This window comes from Canis lupus, chromosome 35 (assembly GCF_003254725.2).
Source record: "Canis lupus dingo isolate Sandy chromosome 35, ASM325472v2, whole genome shotgun sequence".
Classification (NCBI taxonomy): Eukaryota; Metazoa; Chordata; class Mammalia; order Carnivora; family Canidae; genus Canis; species Canis lupus.
The window spans coordinates 25879222-25902097 of NC_064277.1; the positions used below are offsets into that span (position 1 = coordinate 25879222).

The window sequence follows — 22876 nt, forward strand, 5'->3', positions numbered from 1 at the left end:
TAGAATATTTGGGAATATAATTTGAAATATATTCATTGCCCAAGTAGCCACTAGAGCTCGGGGTAGAAATAGAAGCTCCAGGCACACAAGTTGGTTAGGGAGTCCAACCTTGGAGGAAGAGAAGCCAAATGAAGAACCCAGCCAGGAACAAAAAGTTCTGATATAGTAAAGGTAAAAAGCCAGGATGTGACTTTCCAGAGCAGTATGTGGGATTAGCCTTAAAAGTAAAGCACTGTTTTATGCAAAACAAGCAGCAAATTGATGTTATTATTTATTTATTTAGTACAAAAGACAATTTTTGGGCTAGAGAAGCCTCAGCAATTCAGTAATAGATTTTTTTAAAGATTTATTTATTTATTGTAGAGAGAGAGCGAGCATGCACACACGAGTAAGTGCAGGGGGAGGGGCAGAGGGAGAGAGTCTTAAGCAGGCTCTATGGTCTGGAGCCTGATGTGGAGCTCCATCTCATAACCCTGAGATCAGGACCTGAGCTGAAATCAAGAGCTGGATGCTTAATCAACTGAGCCCCCCAGGTGTCCCAGTAATAGTTTTTTTTAAAAAAAAGGCCTGAGACTATACCACATTTTGTTCTATTAAGACAGGCTAGCTGTTACAGCAACATCTGGGATGTAGGTTTCAACATCATATACTTACATCAGCTCACTTTTGAGGCTTGTGAAACTATAAACCCAATACAAGTATCCTTATTATTAATTTTAATAAATACATAGTAGTAGATGAGCCTGAAGTAGTGAAAACTCTTTGACTTGACTTAATATAGGATATTAAAATAAATGTTTAGAACATTCATAATAACAGAAACATTTAGAATAACTCAAGCCTGGCTAGTCTTAAGGAAACTATTTTAAAAAAAACAAAAAGAATGGGGGAGGGGCAAGATGGCGGAAGAGTAGGGTCCCCAAATCACCTGTCTCCACCAAATTACCTAGAAAACCTTCAAATTATCCTGAAAATCTATCAATTCGGCCTGAGATTTAAAGAGAGACCAGCTGGAATGCTACAGTGAGAAGAGTTCGCGCTTCTATCAAGGTAGGAAGACGGGGGGGAAAAGAAATAAAGGAACAAAGGCCTCCAAGGGGGAGGGGCCCGCGAGGAGCCGGGCTGAGGCCAGGGCGAGTGTCCCCAGGACAGGAGAGCCCCGTCCCGGAGGAGCAGGAGCTGCACCAACCTTCCCGGGGGAAAGGGGCTCGCAGGGAGTTGGAGCAGGACCCAGGAGGGCGAGGATGCCCTCGGGCTCCCCGGGACAGTAACAGCAACTGCGCGCCCAGGAGAGTGCACCGAGCTCCCTAAGGGCTGCAGCGCGCACGGTGGGACCCGGCGGGACCCGGAGCAGCTTGGAGGGGCTCGGGCGGCGGCTCCGCGGAGGGGGCTGCGCGGCCCCGGGAGCAGCTCGGAGGGGCTCGGGCAGAGGAAGAGGCTCCGTGCAGAGGGGGCTGCGCGGTTCCAGGAGCAGCTCGGAGGGGCTCGGGCGGCGGCTCCGCGGAGGGGGTTGCGGGGCCCGGGAGCGCGAATCCAACAGCGCAGACTCCGGAGCACAGGGCGCCGGGACACAGCACAGGATCCGGCCTCCCCCGGGACAGGCAGAGGCCGGGAGGGCCCAGGACAGCAAGGAAGCTCCTGCCCCGAGCTGAGCAGATCAGCGGCCCCGCCCCAGAGCCTCCAGGCCCTGCAGACGGAGTTCCTGCCGGAGCTGAATCCAGGTTTCCAGAGCTGCCCCGCCACTGGGGCTGTTCCTCCTGCGGCCTCACGGGGTAAACAACCCCCACTGAGCCCTGCACCAGGCAGGGGCACGGCAGCTCCCCCAACTGCTAACACCTGAAAATCAGCACAACAGGCCCCTCCCCCAGAACACCAGCTAGACTGACAACTTCCAGGAGAAGCCAAGGGACTTAAAGTACACAGAATCAGAAGATACTCCCCCGTGGTTCTTTTGTTTTGTTTTGCTTTTTGATTTGTTTCCTTCCCCCACCCCCTTTTTTTTCCTCCTTTCTTTTTCTTTCTCTTTTTCTTCTTTTTTTTTTTTTTCGTTTTTTTTCTTCCCTTTTTTTTCTCTTTCTCTTTTCTTTCCTTCTTTCTCTCCTCTCTTTTTCTCTTTTTCCCAATACAACTTGCTTTTGGCCACTCTGCACTGAACAAAATGACTAGAAGGAAAACCTCACCTCAAAAGAAAGAATCAGAAACAGTCCTCTCTCCCACAGAGTTACAAAATCTGGATTACAATTCAATGTCAGAAAGCCAATTCAGAAGCACTATTATACAGCTACTGGTGGCTCTAGAAAAAAGTATAAAGGACTCAAGAGACTTCATGACTGCAGAATTTAGAGCTAATCAGGCAGAAATTAAAAATCAATTGAATGAGATGCAATCCAAACTAGAAGTCCTAACGACGAGGGTTAACGAGGTGGAAGAACGAGTGAGTGACATAGAAGACAAGTTGATAGCAAAGAGGGAAACTGAGGAAAAAAGAGACAAACAATTAAAAGACCATGAATATAGATTAAGGGAAATAAACGACAGCCTGAGAAAGAAAAACCTACGTTTAATTGGGGTTCCCGAGGGCGCCGAAAAGGACAGAGGGCCAGAATATGTATTTGAACAAATTCTAGCTGAAAACTTTCCTAATCTGGGAAGGGAAACAGGCATCCAGATCCAGGAAATAGAGAGATCCCCCCCTAAAATCAATAAAAACCGTTCAACACCTCGACATTTAATAGTGAAGCTTGCAAATTCCAAAGATAAAGAGAAGATCCTTAAAGCAGCAAGAGACAAGAAATCCCTGACTTTTATGGGGAGGAGTACTAGGGTAACAGCAGACCTCTCCACAGAGACCTGGCAGGCCAGAAAGGGCTGGCAGGATATATTCAGGGTCCTAAATGAGAAGAACATGCAACCAAGAATACTTTATCCAGCAAGGCTCTCATTCAAAATGGAAGGAGAGATAAAGAGCTTCCAAGACAGGCAGCAACTAAAAGAATATGTGACCTCCAAACCAGCTCTGCAAGAAATTTTAAGGGGGACTCTTAAAATTCCCCTTTAAGAAGAAGTTCAGTGGAACAGTCCACAAATACAAGGACTGAATAGATATCATGATGACACTAAACTCATATCTCTCAATAGTAACTCTGAATGTGAACGGGCTTAATGACCCCATCAAAAGGCGCAGGGTTTCAGACTGGATAAAAAAGCAGGACCCATCTATTTGCTGTCTACAAGAGACTCATTTTAGACAGAAGGACACCTACAGCCTGAAAATAAAAGGTTGGAGAACCATTTACCATTCAAATGGTCCTCAAAAGAAAGCAGGGGTAGCCATCCTTATATCAGATAAACTAAAATTTACCCCAAAGACTGTGGTGAGAGATGAAGAGGGACACTATATCATACTTAAAGGATCTATTCAACAAGAGGACTTAACAATCCTCAATATATATGCCCCAAATGTGGGAGCTGCCAAATATATAAATCAATTATTAACCAAAGTGAAGAAATACTTAGATAATAATACACTTATACTTGGTGACTTCAATCTAGCTCTTTCTATACTCGATAGGTCTTCTAAGCACAACATCTCCAAAGAAACGAGAGCTTTAAATGATACACTGGACCAGATGGATTTCACAGATATCTACAGAACTTTACATCCAAACTCAACTGAATACACATTCTGCTCAAGTGCACATGGAACTTTCTCCAGAACAGACCACATACTGGGTCACAAATCGGGTCTGAACTGATACCAAAAGGTTGGGATTGTCCCCTGCATATTCTCAGACCATAATGCCTTGAAATTAGAACTAAATCACAAGAAGTTTGGAAGGACCTCAAACACGTGGAGGTTAAGGACCATCCTGCTAAAAGATAAAAGGGTCAACCAGGAAATTAAGGAAGAATTAAAAAGATTCATGGAAACTAATGAGAATGAAGATACAACCGTTCAAAATCTTTGGGATGCAGCAAAAGCAGTCCTGAGGGGGAAATACATCGCAATACAAGCATCCATCCAAAAACTGGAAAGGACTCAAATACAAAAGTTAACCTTACACATAAAGGAGCTTGAGAAAAAACAGCAAATAGATCCTACACCCAAGAGAAGAAGGGAGTTAATAAAGATTCGAGCAGAACTCAACGAAATCGAGACCAGAAGAACTGTGGAACAGATCAACAGAACCAGGAGTTGGTTCTTTGAAAGAATTAATAAGATAGATAAACCATTAGCCAGCCTTATTAAAAAGAAGAGAGAGAAGACTCAAATTAATAAAATCATGAATGAGAAAGGAGAGATCACTACCAACACCAAGGAAATACAAACGATTTTAAAAGCATATTATGAACAGCTATACGCCAATAAATTAGGCAATCTAGAAGAAATGGACGCATTCCTGGAAAGCCACAAACTACCAAAACTGGAACAGGAAGAAATAGAAAACCTGAACAGGCCAATAACCAGGGAGGAAATTGAAGCAGTCATCAAAAACCTCCCAAGACATAAGAGTCCAGGGCCAGATGGCTTCCCAGGGGAATTTTATCAAACGTTTAAAGAAGAAACCATACCTATTCTCCTAAAGCTGTTTGGAAAGATAGAAAGAGATGGAGTACTTCCAAATTCGTTCTATGAGGCCAGCATCACCTTAATTCCAAAACCAGACAAAGACCCCACCAAAAAGGAGAATTACAGACCAATATCCCTGATGAACATGGATGCAAAAATTCTCAACAAGATACTGGCCAATAGGATCCAACAGTACATTAAGAAAATTATTCACCATGACCAAGTAGGATTTATCCCCGGGACACAAGGCTGGTTCAACACCCGTAAAACAATCAATGTGATTCATCATATCAGCAAGAGAAAAACCAAGAACCATATGATCCTCTCATTGGATGCAGAGAAAGCATTTGACAAAATACAGCATCTATTCCTGATCAAAACTCTTCAGAGTGTAGGGATAGAGGGAACATTCCTCGACATCTTAAAAGCCATCTATGAAAAGCCCACAGCAAATATCATTCTCAATGGGGAAGCACTGGGAGCCTTTCCCCTAAGATCAGGAACAAGACAGGGATGTCCACTCTCACCACTGCTGTTCAACATAGTACTGGAAGTCCTAGCCTCAGCAATCAGACAACAAAAAGACATTAAAGGCATTCAAATTGGCAAAGAAGAAGTCAAACTCTCCCTCTTCGCCGATGACATGATACTCTACATAGAAAACCCAAAAGTCTCCACCCCAAGATTGCTAGAACTCATACAGCAATTCGGTAGCGTGGCAGGATACAAAATCAATGCCCAGAAGTCAGTGGCATTTCTATACACTAACAATGAGACTGAAGAAAGAGAAATTAAGGAGTCAATCCCATTTACAATTGCACCCAAAAGCATAAGATACCTAGGAATAAACCTAACCAAAGATGTAAAGGATCTATACCCTCAAAACTATAGAACACTTCTGAAAGAAATTGAGGAAGACACAAAGAGATGGAAAAATATTCCATGCTCATGGATTGGCAGAATTAATATTGTGAAAATGTCAATGTTACCCAGGGCAATATACACGTTTAATGCAATCCCTATCAAAATACCATGGACTTTCTTCAGAGAGTTAGAACAAATTATTTTAAGATTTGTGTGGAATCAGAAAAGACCCCGAATAGCCAGGGGAATTTTAAAAAAGAAAACCATATCTGGGGGCATCACAATGCCAGATTTCAGGTTGTACTACAAAGCTGTGGTCATCAAGACAGTGTGGTACTGGCACAAAAACAGACACATAGATCAGTGGAACAGAATAGAGAATCCAGAAGTGGACCCTGAACTTTATGGGCAACTAATATTCGATAAAGGAGGAAAGACTATCCATTGGAAGAAAGACAGTCTCTTCAATAAATGGTGCTGGGAAAATTGGACATCCACATGCAGAAGAATGAAACTAGACCACTCTCTTTCACCATACACAAAGATAAACTCAAAATGGATGAAAGATCTAAATGTGAGACAAGATTCCATCAAAATCCTAGAGAAGAACACAGGCAACACCCTTTTTGAACTCGGCCATAGTAACTTCTTGCAAGATACATCCACGAAGGCAAAAGAAACAAAAGCAAAAATGAACTATTGGGACTTCATCAAGATAAGAAGCTTTTGCACAGCAAAGGATACAGTCAACAAAACTCAAAGACAACCTACAGAATGGGAGAAGATATTTGCAAATGACATATCAGATAAAGGGCTAGTTTCCAAGATCTATAAAGAACTTATTAAACTCAACACCAAAGAAACAAACAATCCAATCATGAAATGGGCAAAAGACATGAACAGAAATCTCACAGAGGAAGATATAGACATGGCCAACATGCATATGAGAAAATGCTCTGCATCACTTGCCATCAGGGAAATACATATCAAAATCACAATGAGATACCACCTCACACCAGTGAGAATGGGGAAAATTAACAAGGCAGGAAACAACAAATGTTGGAGAGGATGCGGAGAAAAGGGAACCCTCTTACACTGTTGGTGGGAATGTGAACTGGTGCAGCCACTCTGGAAAACTGTGTGGAGGCTCCTCAAACAGTTAAAAATATACCTGCCCTACGACCCAGCAATTGCACTGTTGGGGATTTTCCCCAAAGATACAAATGCAATGAAACGCCGGGACACCTGCACCCCGACGTTTATAGCAGCAATGGCCACGATAGCCAAGCTGTGGAAGAGGCCTCGGTGTCCAACGAAAGATGAATGGATAAAGAAGATGTGGTTTATGTATACAATGGAATATTACTCAGCTATTAGAAATGACAGATACCCACCATTTGCTTCAACGTGGATGGAACTGGAGGGTATTACGCTGAGTGAAGTAAGTCAGTCGGAGAAGGACAAACATTATATGTTCTCATTCATTTGGGGAATATAAATAATAGTGAAAGGGAAAATAAGGGAAGGGAGAAGAAATGTGTGGGAAATATCAGAAAGGGAGACAGAACGTAAAGACTGCTAACTCTGGGAAACGAACTAGGGGTGGTAGAAGGGGAGGAGGGCGGGGGGTGGGAGTGAATGGGTGACGGGCACTGGGGGTTATTCTGTATGTTAGTAAATTGAACACCAATAAAAAATAAATTAAAAAAAAAAGAATAATTTGGGATTAGCACATCACCTCTAGACAGTGTTATGGGAAAAATACTTTCTCTCAAGTCAACATTGTTTATACTACCAATCTGCATACCAAGTTTTAAACTGGTGAATTTAAATCATTCTCAAATTTTCATAATTTCCAAAACTACATTCAAATTAGTGATATGTTACTGTGAATCTGGCCTCACTTAACTCTTAATTCTTCCAATAAGACTCCCATAAGCTTAATTTAAACTCACCAGTAAGTTCTCCTTTCCTGAAAAAAATAAATTTACTCATAACACAAACCAGCATGTAACATTTTATTCTTTAACTGTTCCGTATGTAGAACTAAAACACTAAGTTTCTAAAGAAGCAGGAATTTCTCCAGCATCTTTTCCATTATCTAACACATGACCACACAGGCAAGTGATAGATAAAAATGTGCTGACTAATTTTATAATGAAGATGACAACACTCATGGGAAGTGTGATCCCAAAATATGATTGACAAGGTGTTCATACGGAGGGTGTTTCTTCTGCACTAATATATTTTGTGCCATGCTGTAGAGCCATAAGCAGAAAAGGCAGACAAACAAGGATGAATTTGGGATTGGGGGTGGGGGGTGGGGAATACAGGGCAATGTAAATGAGAACCAAGAGCATATGAGGTCCAGAGTTAGGAGAACAATATTAGTAAGTCTAGGATAAAGAGAGACTGCCTAGGACTTTAAGAGATGAAAAACTTCTATCAATTATACTTAAGTCTTCTGGAAAAGACAACTGCTCCAGAAGCAGGCCAGCCAGTGTTCCTGCCTCCACTACACATTACCCTATTAACAGTCCTTGAAGTGCTAAGGGACACAGACTTCACAAATTCCATTCTCTCTAGTAGAATTTCTAAGTAGTATTTCCAAGTCTTAAATATCATACGTGACAAAAATTGGAGCAGAGCCTATAGAAATGGGACCTATGGCTATAGTGATAAGCGCTTAACATTCATCCACAGATGCACCTCTGGTTTATCCACAAGTAATTAATTCCATTGCAAAATATCCACAGAAAAATCTTGCATTCAATGGTTTCTTACACAATCACCTGGCTGCTTAATTCAATTCCTTTAATAGCATCACACAACCCTGGCTGACTTTTCCTCCAGCTATATTCAGTAAGGTAGCGATAGAAGGAGGTTTGATAACTTCTCAGCGACTAGATCCTTCCCACTTTCAGATCTCATGCTCTTTCCAGACTAAATGATCCTCACCATTACCTTGCAGTGGGTGTGGCTCTGGAGATTCACATTCCATGCTGTCTTCCACAGACTGGAACTGGGTCCCCAAGGACTCCTTTGCGGTATCCAGAGGAGTCATTTCCTCCACAGACGTCTCTGGCCTATGTGTACTCTGTGAGACCTGAGGACAAACAGGTGCATTTGGAAATTAATATACTGTACAAACCGCAGAACATTCTTCTACTGAAATAGGATGTAAGGAGAGAAAGTCTCCACTGAATTCTGAAGAGGAGTGCAAGACAGAGTAAGAAGAGGCTAATAAGACCAGAGCCACATAACACAAACTGTCCCCCCGAACAGAAGCTGATACCCATCCCTGTGGTTTCTGTTTGGGGAAATAACAACGGAAACACATTAGAGAAATCCTCCGTACGCTGTGGTAATTAAAAGTAAATTGTAAATGGATTTCAGTATGAGTAATTAAAAATAAATATTTGTGGTGAGGATTATGCAAATTAGCTAATAGTCACTAATGAGCTATTCAATCCAGGAAGGAATCTGACAGTTGTTTTAGAATAAATGTGGAAAATCATTACCCCAGTGGTACGGATGGGAAAAAGGAAATCACCTTGGGTAACAGTGTTGGGTGAAAAAGAAACATTATCTTCTCCTCACACTAATCATCTTGTATATGGTTTATAATTAAATTTCCCTAACTGTCCCCAAAATATATTTTATGGTTTTTTAACTCTGTGAAACAATGTTTATACATTGTTTTTGGTTATTACATCTTTTGATTCTTTTAATCTAAAATAGTTGCCTGCCTTTTCATGACATTCAATTTTAAGAAGTCAGAGCCAGAGGGAGAGGGGGGGAGAATCTCAGGCAGGCTCCATGTTATGGAGCCTCATACAGGGCTCCACCTCATGACCCTGAGTTCAGGACGTGGGCCAAAATCAAGAGTCAAACACTTCGCTGACTGTGCCACCCAGGCACCCCTCTGTCTCTCATTCTGAGTTATCACTATAGACTTAACTTTGTAATCCATTCTATCCTTATTCACCTTGATCTTAAACTGTCTCCCACTTGGCCTCCAGCGCCCCTCTGATCAGGCTCCTGCATCCTTTGAACATGACCCCACTTTTTTTTCTAGCACATCCATGCTTTCCACAATAAACACAAGGACCACATTATATCTTCCCTGTCCCAGATCTAGTTTCAACTATGTTCCCAAGAAGTCGATTCATTCTAGAGCAACAGTGTTAGTAACAAAGACAGAGTAGTAGGTAGGCTCATTGTTCATGGTGTGTCACCCCCTCCAGGCCCTTTCCTGGGTAGAGCTGGCAAATATAGTCCTAAATTATCATGAATTCAATTCAATTTCAACACCACAAGATTTACCTCCTCTTTCCATACTCCATTTTAATATGTCGCTCTGGCAGTGAAACAAAGCCTAGTTCAATACAATGTTTATATTTACTCATTTGCTGTAACCTACAATAAACACAAAAGTTTCAGAATTACAATGCTTGTAGAACACTCTCAACAACATACCTACTGAGTAAAATCTGTCTTTGCAGCTTTATATGTCCAAAGGCAGTATTCCACTGAGATTATGTAGTCAGAATACGGTGTTCAAGTTACCTGAATTATTTTTTTGCTATTATTAATTTGATATACAGGTGAGTTCATTTGTGTTTAATCATTTTGAATTTAACATTATTTTTAAATACTTACAACATTTACTTGATATAAAAAAATCAAAATATATATTCAGAGAAGTCTTGCTCATATTCTACTCCACCCTACCCACTCCCATAAGAAACTATTTTTGGGAAAAAAAAAAGAAACTATTTTTGTTGTTGATGGTTTACCCTTTATTTTTACAAGAATAAATAAAACATATATATACACACACACTAACACTGGTACATATGTGTATATATAATATATACAAATTTAATGCAAATCTGTACTTTTTTTCATACTATATATAGTTCACCTTCTTTCTTTTTCACTTAATATAAAAATACTATCTGAAAGTCATTTCATACTAGTCCCTAGATAACCTTCCTCATTCTTTTTTATGTGTATATGATGCCACATTATACTGATGCACAATAGTTTATACACACATATGCACAATCACTCTATGGATGAGCATTTAAGTTGTTTACGATATTTTGCTTTTACAAAGAAATAGCTGCAACAAAAAAAAACATGTCTATGTTCTCTTATTTGTAGATGTGTATATTCAAAGTAAATTCCCAGAAAGATTATTGCTAGGTCGATCAGAGGGTAAATGCCCAGATGTCAGATGGTGCCAAAATCTTCCCCCGCTGCCCCCATGGGGATGGTACCGTCTTGTACCAGCAATGTAGGGACAGGACCCATCTTCCTAGTTAGGCCAACAGACTGTGGTGGCCAAGCTTTTGAATTTTTGCCATCTAATAGGTGATAAAGGGTACCTCAGTGTAGTTTTGTTCCTTTATGACTGAAGTGGAACATCTCGTACAGTTAGAAGCCATTCAAGGGATGCCTGGGTGGCTCAGTGGTTGAGTCAGGTTGTGATCCCGGGGTCTTGGGATGGAATTCCGCATCAGTCTCCCTGCTGAGAGCCTGCTTCTGCCTATGTCTCTGCCTCTCTCTTTGTGTCTCTCATGAATAAAAAAATATTTTTAAAAAAAGTCATTCATTTATCTATTTATGAAATCTGCTCATGTCTCTTGAGGATTTTTTTGCACTTCTGTTTAAAAAGATTAGCTTTTGGGGATCCCTGGGTGGCTCAGCAGTTTAGCGCCTGCCTTTGGCCCAGGGCACGATCCTGGAGTCCCAGGATCAAGTCCCACGTCGGGCTCCCGGCATGAAGCCTGCTTCTCCCTCCTCCTGTGTCTCTGCCTCTCTCTCTCTCTCTCTCTATCATGAATAAATAAATAAATTAATTAATTAAAAATAAATAAAAGATTAAAAAAAGATTAGCTTTTATCTATGACATATATTACAAACATTTGTACTAATTTATTTAATTTGCTTGTGGGGGTTTTTGTTTTACATTTATAAATTGTTTCACAAAGAAAAATTTCTTGGTATTACTTCTGGATTTTGAGTAATTCTATACACCCAAATAATAAAAAAAGTCATTCATGTTTTTTATCCTAGTACTTGGGTGTTTAAAATACTATTAACTTTAAAAATTCATTTTCTATTAAGTTTTGGGTTTTAGGCAGCACAGTCATCTTCACTGGGTATAGATGAACCTAAGACACAGTAATACTTTATTAAGTTATTACCTAATAGGGTCATCCCCTCAGAATTCAGGTGCATGCACATTAGCTGGTGGGTTGTACTCCTCAGCTTCCCTGGGTTCTGTTTGCTTATTTTCTTCTACTTATCACTGGCAGGTGGTATCTCTGGCTCTACTTTGGTCTGGAATTTTGTGTTCCCCCTACTACAAGTCACATGTGAAAATCCCAACACCCACCTAGATGGTTTTGGGAGATGGAGCCTTCGTAAGAAAATTAGATCATAAAGATGGCACCTTCATGACAGAGATTAATCCTCATAAAAGATCTCGCACAGAGCAGCTTAAGCCCCTTTCTGCCATACAATGAAAAATCTGCAATGGGAAGAGACCCCCCACCTAACTGTGATGGCACCCTTATCTCAGACTGCCAGCCTCTAGAACCGTATCTGTTTGTTTACATCGATATTTTGTTACAGGAACATGAACAAACTCAGACTCATATTTTACTGATGATGTGGTTAAATAAGGAAGAGGCTGAATACAAGAGGACATCAATGCTCCAAACAGGTTTATCTAGCGGGAATATTCAGAAGAAAAGTTGTTGCTGTTAACTTCAAATTAACACTACCTTTAATATAAAAGCATGGTTACCTCCGAATTATCCATATAGCACCGTTGGTTTGATTAGGTTTCACTTTCTTTGGAAATCAGAAGCTCTTTTAGCCTTTGTGTAAATTGATTTACTAAATATCAGTAAAATATGAATCTATACATTCAGCTGTGACACCATCCAGTATGTATGTTTTCCTGGACTGTGTTACAGTCTAACATCAGCTTGTGCTAAGTCCGCAAGTAATAGTGTACAATGGGGAATATCACAGAAACCCAGGAAGGTGGCTAATGGCTCACTGGTTGGCACAGTTTGTTATCAGAAACTCTTAATGTTCTTGTCTGGCATTTCAATCACTGTAACACTGTGTTTGTTATCAACTTACATTATCTTTTTCCACTGAAATAGTGTATCTACATATAACCTTTCAGATGAAGTCTAAAGCATCAATGCCATTCACCAGGAAAAAAAAATGAGAAAAGTTGTGTGCTGGGGTGTTATGCTACCCTAGTTTAGGAGACCTTTCATTGACTTATAGACTTCTACTCATTTCACCTATAGACCTTTATAAGCAACAAGTAAACTGGGAGTGAAGATGTGCTAGGTAGATTCTATTCTCAATCTCTGCCACTGTGAAATCTAATGAAAACAGATTAATGAAAATCTGTATTCAACAGCCAATAATAACCTCCTATAGTTGTCTCAAAAGAATAGTCTCTGGGATTAATCACATCTCTATGGTTAATTCTAAAACAGAGCAAGAATAAAAGTTAAAAAAAAAAAAAAGGTGTCATCTCCCTAAGAACAGATATTCTGATTTGTATTTACTTAATAAACCTTACAGTGAAAAGAACACCAAAATCAGGCTTGGACTTTCCAGTTGGAAGCTCTGACTATGGCACCTGATCCCATCTCTCTGAGTCTGCTACTCACAGGGGAAGTAGCCTGGCCACTTCACATTCCTGCCACACCTGCTTTCCTGTGCAATAGCCTCATAGAAGCCATACTGCAACCCAACCAAACATTTCAATAGTCTGCCTTACCAAATATTCTTGAGGACAAAACAAAGAAAAAAAATTCATCTATTGGGACGCCTGGGTGGCTCTGTGGTTGAGCATCTGCCTTTGGCTCAGGATGTGATCCGAGAGTTGTGGATCGAGTCCCACATTGGGCTCCCTGCAGGAGGCTGCTTCTCCTTCTGCCTATGTCTCTGCCTCTGTCTCTGTATATCTCTCATAAATCAATCAATCAATCTTAAAAAAAAAAAGTTGATCTATCAATATATAAGACACTGGTGTGGAAACCCAATTAATCCATGCTCTACCACCTACTTGGCCTCAAGTACCCATGCTCTGCATCTAACTTCAAAATTCAAGTAAAAATTTAGCTTATCCTCTGGTAGGCATTTACAAACTTGGTTAACTCTGAAAATTTCCCTCACTATATCTTGGCTTTACAAAAATAATTCCTCATTCACATGACATACAAATCTAAATATGTGCATGTAGTCAAATATCCTAGCCTATCATGCAGGAGACATCACAATGGGATAAAAATCTTTTATTTAATACAATTTCTTAGGTTTATTTCAGAGAAAGAGAGAGAGAGAGAATGAGCATGCAATCAGGGGGGAAGGGGAAAAAGACTCAGACTCCCTGCTGACCCTGGAGCATGATGCAGGGCTTGATCCCAGGATGCTGAGTTCATGACCTAAATGGAAACCAATAGTTGGATGCTTAATTGACTTAGCCACCCAAGAGCCCTGTAACTAAACAGTTTTTAATTGACGTGTTATATGCTTAGAAAAAAGTACACAGCTCAAAAGCACAGAGCTTGATGATTTAACACAAAGTGTTAAATCTAAAGTGTTTTACCTAGGTAAAAAATTAGAACATGATCAGCAACTCCAAGGGCTATTCGTGTGGGGCGCCGGGTGGCTCAGTTATTTAAGCATCTGACTTTGGCTCAGGTCATTGAGAACTGGGCCCAGCACTGGCCTCCCTGCTTGGCAGGGAGTCTGCTTCTCCCTCTACCCCTGCACTCTGCTTGTGCATTCTCTCTCTCTCTCTCTGTCAAATAAATAAAATCTTTTTTTTTTTTTTTAATGTTGTTATAAGGGACATCTGGGTAGCTCAGCTGTTGAGTGTCTCCCTTTGACTTAAGGTGTGATCCCAGGTCTGGGAATGGAGTCCCACATCAGGTTCTCTGTGAGGAGCCTGCTTCTCTCTTTGCCTATCTCTGCCTCTCTCTCTGTGTCTCTCATGAATAAATAAATAAAATCTTTTTAAAAAATGGTTATGATTTTTATCCTTTAAAAATAAAAAATGAGGAACACTTGGGTGGCTCAGCTGTTGAGCATCTGCTTTTGGCTCAGGGATTGATCCCAGGGTCCTGAGATAGAGTCCCGCATCTGGCTCCCTGCAAGAAGCCTGCTTCTCCCTCTGCCTATGTCTCTGCCTCTCTCTTTGTCTCTTATGAATAAATAAATAAAATCTTTCAAAAATAAAAAAATGAAAAAAGTACAGTCCATGCCAACATTCAGATGTCAACTAGTGAAATGTTATGCTTTAAAATGCAGAAATTATAGATAATTGTATATTCATCAGCAATATCCATGAATAGAAGCAATTTTGTTTCTAGCATTGTCATCCTACTCTCCCAAAATGTATCAACTGAATAAAGATGATTGGAGTATGCACAGTGATTAGGATTAAAAACATAAGACACTGAAAAAAAAAAAAAACATAAGACACTGGAAAAACTTTCCTGACCCACCTAACATCAAACCGTGACTACTGTAGATTGTAGGACAACAGTGTTGCTCTTTTGCCCTCTCAATTCTACAGATCAGTGGATTCGTGGAGGAAAAAAAAACTCTCAGAACTGTGAACTATTTCACAGTTACTTGAATAATTTGAATAATTCAAATTCACAGGCAGAACAAGACACTCAAACAGTCTAAGTTAATTGTAAAAGGTGTAAATGGTAGAACTTGTTCTGCTGCATGGCTAGGAAATGCCCATGGATACTGAACTATAACAGACCAGAATATTCCAAAAGCAAAAACTCAGTGATGTATGAGGAAATGAAAGCCAAGGTTAAAGGAATTCACGTGTCAAGGTCCTTTCCCAGCAGGACCCACGTTATAAATTTACACACTTCCTAGACTGTGCAAAGTGTTTAAGAAACTAAACCAATCTCCTTTAAAACAAATTCAAATTCAAAAAACAGATGAGCCAGTTTCCTTGGTAAGGTTTTCCCTTCCCTGATCTTAGGAATACGATATCCTACATAGATTGGTTTGTATAAAAAATGGGCTGTGTTTCAATTGCCGAAATCCTTCCCTAACAAGAGGAGGCAGGGTCCTAGAGTAAGGATAGAAGTCATCTGGAGAACAGGGGGAACCCGGTGCTTATAGTAATCATACCAATTCCGTAAAGCTAATATAAGCACAACTCTTAGAGCAACTAAGATATGAAACCAGACATCCCTACAGCTCCTTGCCAGTCCTCTCCTGCTGATTCCTCCTCTCCCACAGTGGGTATACGCCTGTCTGCTTGCCCACTCGAGCAGTCCTGCAAGGACCTCCACCACCAGGGTTTAAAGGGTGACATGCGATGGCAGTAACAAAGTAAAAGCCAAAATTACCTCAAACTGGTTAGATGATCGTTTGTCTTTCACTCTATGATTCCTGGCTTTTATTTTTTAAAATGCCTAGTAAGAAAGTTTTAGTTGTAAAATCGTGTAGTAAATATGGCTATATTCATTAGAAATGCATATATTTCCCCATTAGTTAGAACACTTAACTAACAGTAACTTAAAAAAAAAGGGGTTTATTTTTGTCACATGACAAGAAGTCCAGGGGAGGGCAGGTGTGTGCATCGCCTCACTTACTAATGGTTTTGTGGGGACCCCAGCTGTGGTTTTATCTCCACTCTGCTATTCTTAACATACAGTGTTCTCCTCATGCTTATCATCATTCATGGTCCCCAGATGGCTACCACGGCTCCAGATACCACATTTAGGTTCAAAACACGAAGTAGGAAATAGTGAACTAAACACATCTGTTCCATTTTATAAGGAAAGTAAAAGCTCTCCCAGAAACTCCCAGAAAACATGCCTATCGCGCCTGGCCAGAGCTAGGCTGCAGAGCCAACTCTAGTACAAGGAAAGCTGGGAAAGTATCTAGGTAGCTACATTGCTGACATGAGCAAAATCAACAGTAAAAAATGTTGGGAAGGAAGAAAGAAGGGGAGAGTAGATACAGGTTTCCCTTGCTATACAGAAGTAGAGAGTTCCTAGAAAAACTAATGTAAGCCAAAATGGCATAAGGCAAACAGTGTCCCTCACTTTCTGTCAGTTCACATTGGGCTACTTCCCCTGTACAAAAGACCTACATTCGTTCCTGGTTTTACTCACCAGAAGAAATCCAAAGAGGATTTTCATTTTTATGAAGAAGAGGCATTACTGTGCTAATGCAGGTAAAAATGCAAGTAAAGTGGTGTAAAGTGAAGGGGTATAAAGCCAACTGTCTGAATGCAGGGGATAACTGTGTTCAGCTGGCAGCAACATTCCTTAACAAAGCTAAAAGAGGAAAATCCGAAAGTAACAGGCACATTTTAAGGAAAAAAAACCAATACTGTTCATTTGGAACAAAGGGACAGGTGTGCTGGCTAGAGTAAGAGACTGCTTATACAGGCATCTATGTTATAACAAGTGAACTCATGAAGAAACATGCTTTCTACAAAACTGCACAAAAAAATACCAAGATTTTTGGAGAAAATAAAGTTACAGGGTAGACTACTGAACATCTATACAACTCTGTCACCAGAGCACTAATAAAACGATAGCAATTCTAGTAAAAATAAAAGCATAGTCAAAAAGATATAAAGAATTATTGCATCTCATATAGGGCTTTACCTTACAAAGGCAAAGTTATTGTGTTAGAAAGAGGTATAAGGAAAGGGTGAAGCAAGGGTAGAGACACTGTCATCCTGCCTTTGGCCCAGGGCATGATCCTGGAGACCCGGGATCGAATCCCACGTCTGGTTCCCGGTGCATGGAGCCTGCTTCTCCCTCTGCCTGTGTCTCTGCCTCTCTCTCTCTGACTATCACAAATAAATTAAAAAAAAAAAAAAAAAAAAAGAGACACTGTCATAAGAAGTTCAGGTGGAGGGGCACGTGGGTGGCTCAGGTCATGATCCCCGGGGTCCTAGGACCGAGCCCTGTATGGGGTATGGGTCTCCCTGCTCAGCAGGGAGTCTGCTTCTCCCTCTCCCTCTGCCCCTCCCCACCTTTTCTCTCAAATTAAAAAAAAAAATTCATGTGGAGAAGTATTTGCACATTTTCCAAGAAATGTAGTGATATTATTTTATTTATTTATGATAGTCACACAGAGAGAGAGAGAGAGGCGCAGACACAGGCAGAGGGAGAAGCAGGCCCATGCACCGGGAGCCTGACGTGGGACTCGATCCCGGGTCTCCAGGATCGCGCCCTAGGCCAAAGGCAGGCGCCAAACCGCTGCGCCACCCAGGGATCCCTGTAGTGATTTTAGAAGAAATATAATAATGGTTCTGGCTCATCATCTTGTTTTTCCTTTAACTTTGACATTGACTGAAAAAAGAGATACCTAGTGATACTTAGTTTTCATTCAATAAAGCAGCAGCTTCTATGGCTTCAACAAAATCTTACACATGAAGCTCGATCCCCCTGTATTTTGCACGGCCATCATCTTCCTCAGTCCACTGCTACTCCCGAATCATGCCTAAAGCACAAGGTGAGTGAGAAATGAACAGCATCACCTTCTTCCACACCCTCCATCTGTGCCTGAAACTAGCTGCTGTAGCTCTTACAGAAAGATCTTCTGCATGGGATTGCAGCAGCTCCCCAGGATCTTCACACTCAACTTCTGATTCAGCTTCCTCTGCCAGAGCAATGCAGCTCGCCTGGATTCAGAAGAGCTCTTGTGAAGGTTCAAGGCCTTTAGAATCATGAACTAAATCAGGGAGAATTTTATGTTACACTCCAAGCAAGGCTTTTGTGACATCATTCCAAACCACCACAATATCATCAATGGCAAGTTTAATGTTGAATTGATTCCAGACTGCAAAAACTTTGTGTGTATATCACCCCTTGTAGGTGCAATAAACATCTGGAATGTTCTCCTTAAGTAATAAGCTTTAAAGGCTGTGATCACACTCTGATCAAGGGGCTGGAGCAAAGAAGTTATATTAGGAAGAAAAATGAGAACTTTAATATATGAAGAAAATTCAGCAACTGTCAAAGGATGGCTCGGATGGCTTATAATTCTTAAGAATTTTGAAAGACAATTTTTTTCCTCTTGCAGTTGCTTTTTAAAAGCATCACCTAAAAGATCAGTTAATATCTGCCCTATTATCCAGCCTCTTCCACTAGAACTATAGTAGGCTAGTCTTTACAACTCCTTTCAAAGCTTGCAGGTAGGCAATGTGATGAACCACAACAGGCTGTAGCTTCGTATCTCCACTGACATTTACACTCAGCATAGCACCAGATGATCTTTTGTAGCCTCAAGCCCTCAAATGTATGTTTCTTCCTTTGAGATACAGGCTTTTGAGGGAATCTGCTTCCAATAGAGCTGCTTTCATCAAAATTAAAAATGTGATCCAGGGTACAGCCTTCTTCATCAATCAAATTTCTTAACACTGGCAGAATGGTCTACAGCTCCCTCTACCTGCCCTCACAGCGTCACCAGAGAGCTTAACATTGTGGAAAGCATGGCGGTTCTTCAAGTCACTAAGCCAGACACAAATGAAGGCACTTCTGCAGGATTTCCAGCTTTTTTCTTAAGGTGTTTATATATTGCTAGGACCTTGTCTTTGAGAAAGGCTGCCTCTGATTGCTTCTTCCTTTGGTACTCAATCCACACACTAACAGATGTTCTATTTCTTCTACTTCCTTGGGCTTTGTTTTAACAAACTTTGTAGCACTGGATTTGTTCCACCTAGATACCTTTCTCTTATTTCCAAGCATTGTCTCCAGCACTATGCAAAGCTGACTCCTTCATAACAGTGCCACAACCAATGTGTCAGATTCTTCCATTTTTTTTTTCAAAGTGTTTTATATTTTCAAGCTTTTCTTCAATTGTTAAAGCTTCTTTTATGCTCACTAGCAGAAATTTTATCACCAGCACGCTTCAGTAGCACTTGTAAACCTGTGCTTGCTCACTTTCTCAAACACAAAAAAGTTTAGTGAAAGATACACAAAGATGGGAGGGAACCCTGCAAATAAACATTACCCAGAGATTGTGTCCAGGAAAGCCAAGAGGAAGGATGTGGAGGTGAATGGGCATTTGGCACATTAGTATGTCTTCACAACTTGCTGCATTCTGCTGCAATCAGATACTTTCCATTCAGCTGCTCTTACTTGGTGGCCCCAAAACATCTACTTGCTGGTAAAATTCATGTATGAGTCAGCACCACTTCAGCATTATACTACGGACTCAGGTCCCTACTTATCAGTCTCATAGGAAAGATCTGACTTTCAGAAAAACGTGTTTTAATAGCTCAGACTCGGGTGGTTCAGGGGTTTAGCGCCACCTTCTGCCCAGGGGCCTGATCCTGGAGACCTGGGATCCAATCCCACGACCGGCTCCTTGCATGGAGCTTGCTTCTCTCTCTGCCTGTGTCTCTGCCTCTCTCTCTCTGTGTCTCTCATGAATAAATAAAATCTTAAAAAAAAAAAAAGAAAATAAAAAATAGCTCAGACTGTCTATATAATGTGTTCATATTTAAAGAGTCCAGAGAAATGTATGGATAGTATCATTAGAGAAATGTAAAAGTGTTTGGTGATAAGGCTCTATTATGCTCTATAATTACCGTCCTAGAACACAAGTATACTCTCTTAAAAATAATCTCTAGTGTAATAACGAAAGACCAAATTTTGGGCTCAATACACCTCCCATACCAACAATTCCAGGTACTAAAAAAGTATCTAGAAAATGATGCAATTAATCTCTTTGTAGTACAGAAGACATTAAAGCCCTGAGAAGGTGTGATATGCCCAAGGTTACACAGCTCATTAGTGACAGGGCCTATTATGGAATCTAAATCTCACCATTCACTGTTTTCCTGATAGTTCTATTAAATCTGGCTACTTCTTTGTCTCTCCTAGAAGGTACTCCTTATATTACACTAATTTGTTTTCACATATATTCAAAGTACTGCAACTCCTAAGAAGAGACAGCAACTTTAACTTCAGTCACTAAATAAAATATATTTTCTACTGGTAAGCAACGGATCAAGGTTTCCAATTTGGTTAAATCATCTACCTATTTGGACCAGCTCTCACAAGAACACTCTTACAGGGGCGCCTGGGTGGCTCAGTGGTTGAGCGTCTACTTTTGGCTCAGGTCGTGATCCCGGGGTCCTGGGTTCCAGGCCCACATCGGGCTCCCCTCAGGAAGCCTGCTTCTCCCTCTGCCTATATCTCTGCCTCTCTCTCTCTCTCTCTCATGAATAAACAGAAAATTTTTTAAAAAGCTTAAAAAAAAAAAAAAAAAAAAAACACCAAACACTGTTACTCCTTAAGCATGAACGGATTCCTCTGCACGGGTGATCAAATGAGAATGCCCCAAAGCAGAATTTGCAGCCACCAGTGTGAAGTTAACAGCATGCACTCCACCGGGGACCCATGCCCCCAAGTTCTCCAGGGAAGATGGCACCGTGCAAATCCTCACCTGCTGTCGGGGTTCGTCCAGCTCCCTCTCCAGGTCCTCCAGCACGGCCACCACCTCGTCCCCGCTCTCGGGGTGCTGCTCCCGCACCCAGGCCTGGAGCTCCTCGGGCAGGATGGTCAGGAACTGCTCCAGCACCAGCAGCTCCAGGATCTGCTCCTTGCTGTGGGACTCGGGGCGCAGCCAGCGTCTGCACAGCTCCCGGAGCCGGGTGAGGGCCTCGCGGGGCCCAGGGGTCTCCTGGTAGCAGAAGTGCCTGAAGCGCTGGCGGCGGAGCTCCCTGGTGTGAGACAGACCCTTCGGCAGGCAGGGTTCTGGCCCCCACAGCGGGTCTTCCTCCTTCACCTTCACTCTGATAATACCCGCGTGCTCCTCTGCAGCCGGGCCAGCCTGGGCCGGGCGGAACCCCGAAGCCGCGGCCATCCCGGTAGCTCTCCGTGCACCCGGCGGTCTGGGCAGACGCGCGCTCTCCGCTCCCCGACCCCACTCGGTTAGGAAAGTCTCCGCGGTAGGGAAGCCGCCAGCACCGAGAGATCGCAGACGCCGCGGAGCGCGGGTTTCCGTGACGACTCGGGGCGCTGCGCGGGGCCGCTCCGCTGGAATGGAAGCCGTCCTCGGCGCCGACGGGAAGCCGGGAACGCACGGCCTCTCACCTCACCTGCGGGGCGCGACCGCCAGGTGACCGCGGCCGCCTGGGACCTCATGGCGCCGGCGCCCGGGAACCCGGCGGCCGGACGCGGGGAGGGCCGCTCGGAAGCCAAGCCCGACGGCCAGGAGGGCGGGGGCTCGCTCCTCGGCAGTCAGCGCGCAGCCCCGGCCTCCCCCCGCCGCGGCCCCCACCTCCCGGAGGCCGCAGCAGGCCCAGCGCCACCCTCCCGGCCGGCGGCGCTCCACCCTCGCCGTCCCCGCAGCCCGCGCGTCCCCGCCGGCCGGGCGCGCTTCCGGTCTGGGCGCACTTCCGGTCTGGGCGCACTTCCGGTCTGGGCGCACTTCCGGTCGCTCTAGCCCGCGGGCGGTGCGAGCTCTTGGTGGTAGCGGCCACCGGCGCTCGGGGGCCTGGCTGTGGTCGTACGTCGGGAAGCCGCGCGCCTGGTGCGGACCGCTCGGGCTTTCCTCCCGGGCGCCACACGGCCGTGGGCGGGCTCTGCTGCCGCGGCTGCGGATCGGCGGGCTGCACCCCCCGCCGCTTCCAGCTCCTCCGAGGCCTCAGTCCTTCCCCGGCCGCCGCCAGCGGACCCGAGGAGGAGCTAGAGGTCCAGCCTCCTGTCTCCAGGCTTGGGTGGGCAAACCGCGGGGACGGCGCGGGCTCTGGCTGCTGCTCCGGCGGACGAGCGGGGCCCGAAACCGCCGGGAGACCGGTCCAGGAGCGGGGCTGCGCGCTCCGCGGTGCGTCCAGAGCCCCGGGAGCCCTCGCCCGGGACCCGGGACCCGGGAACCTCCCGCCGCTGCGCCCTCCTCGGGGCCGCGCGCTCCGGTGCGCGGCGTCGACAGGTGAACGCAAAGGCGGGGTCGGAGCGGGCGCCTCCCGGGAGGCCGGTCGCCGAGGGGAAGGCAGCGGGCGGCGCACCACGCCTGAGGTCCCGGAGCCTCGCCGGGCCGGCCCCGACTCCCTCCGGCCCCCTCCCCGCCGGACTCCGCCTGGGTAGCTGCCCTGCAGGAGTGATGGAGCCCCCAGGAGCGCCGTCCAAACCGGAAGGGCGCCTTTCTCCATGGTCTTCCCTTCTACTTTGGTCCCTAGTGATGGCTCACATTGTGGCATTTCTGATTCAGGACGCTTTGAAGAATCAGAGCTTTTCTTTTGGAAATCTCGACATTAAAAAACGCTTACCCCTTGGGTTCCGTAAGTGATCTCGAGTGAGTCCCTAAACCCAGTGAAACTGTATGTAAAATATTTGCTTATGCACCCTGATCATCCGATCCTCAAAGGAGCCTCTCCAGTTCCCTAGGCAC

The 22876-nt window shown here is 43.4% G+C and overlaps 1 protein-coding gene across 1 annotated transcript in view; it reads right to left on the bottom strand.

The window, feature by feature from the left end:
• The window catches only part of ZBED9 (zinc finger BED-type containing 9), a 28444-nt gene extending 6713 nt beyond the window's left edge, over positions 1-21731 (bottom strand). Inside the window, exons 1-2 of the mRNA XM_025470796.3 lie at positions 20930-21731; positions 8399-8540 (exon numbers count right to left, since the gene is read on the bottom strand). Coding sequence (XP_025326581.1) covers positions 8399-8540; positions 20930-21349 — 562 coding nt within the window. The 5' untranslated portion in view covers positions 21350-21731. The remainder of the gene's footprint in view (positions 1-8398; positions 8541-20929) is intronic.
• Positions 21732-22876: the final 1145 nt, after the last annotated feature.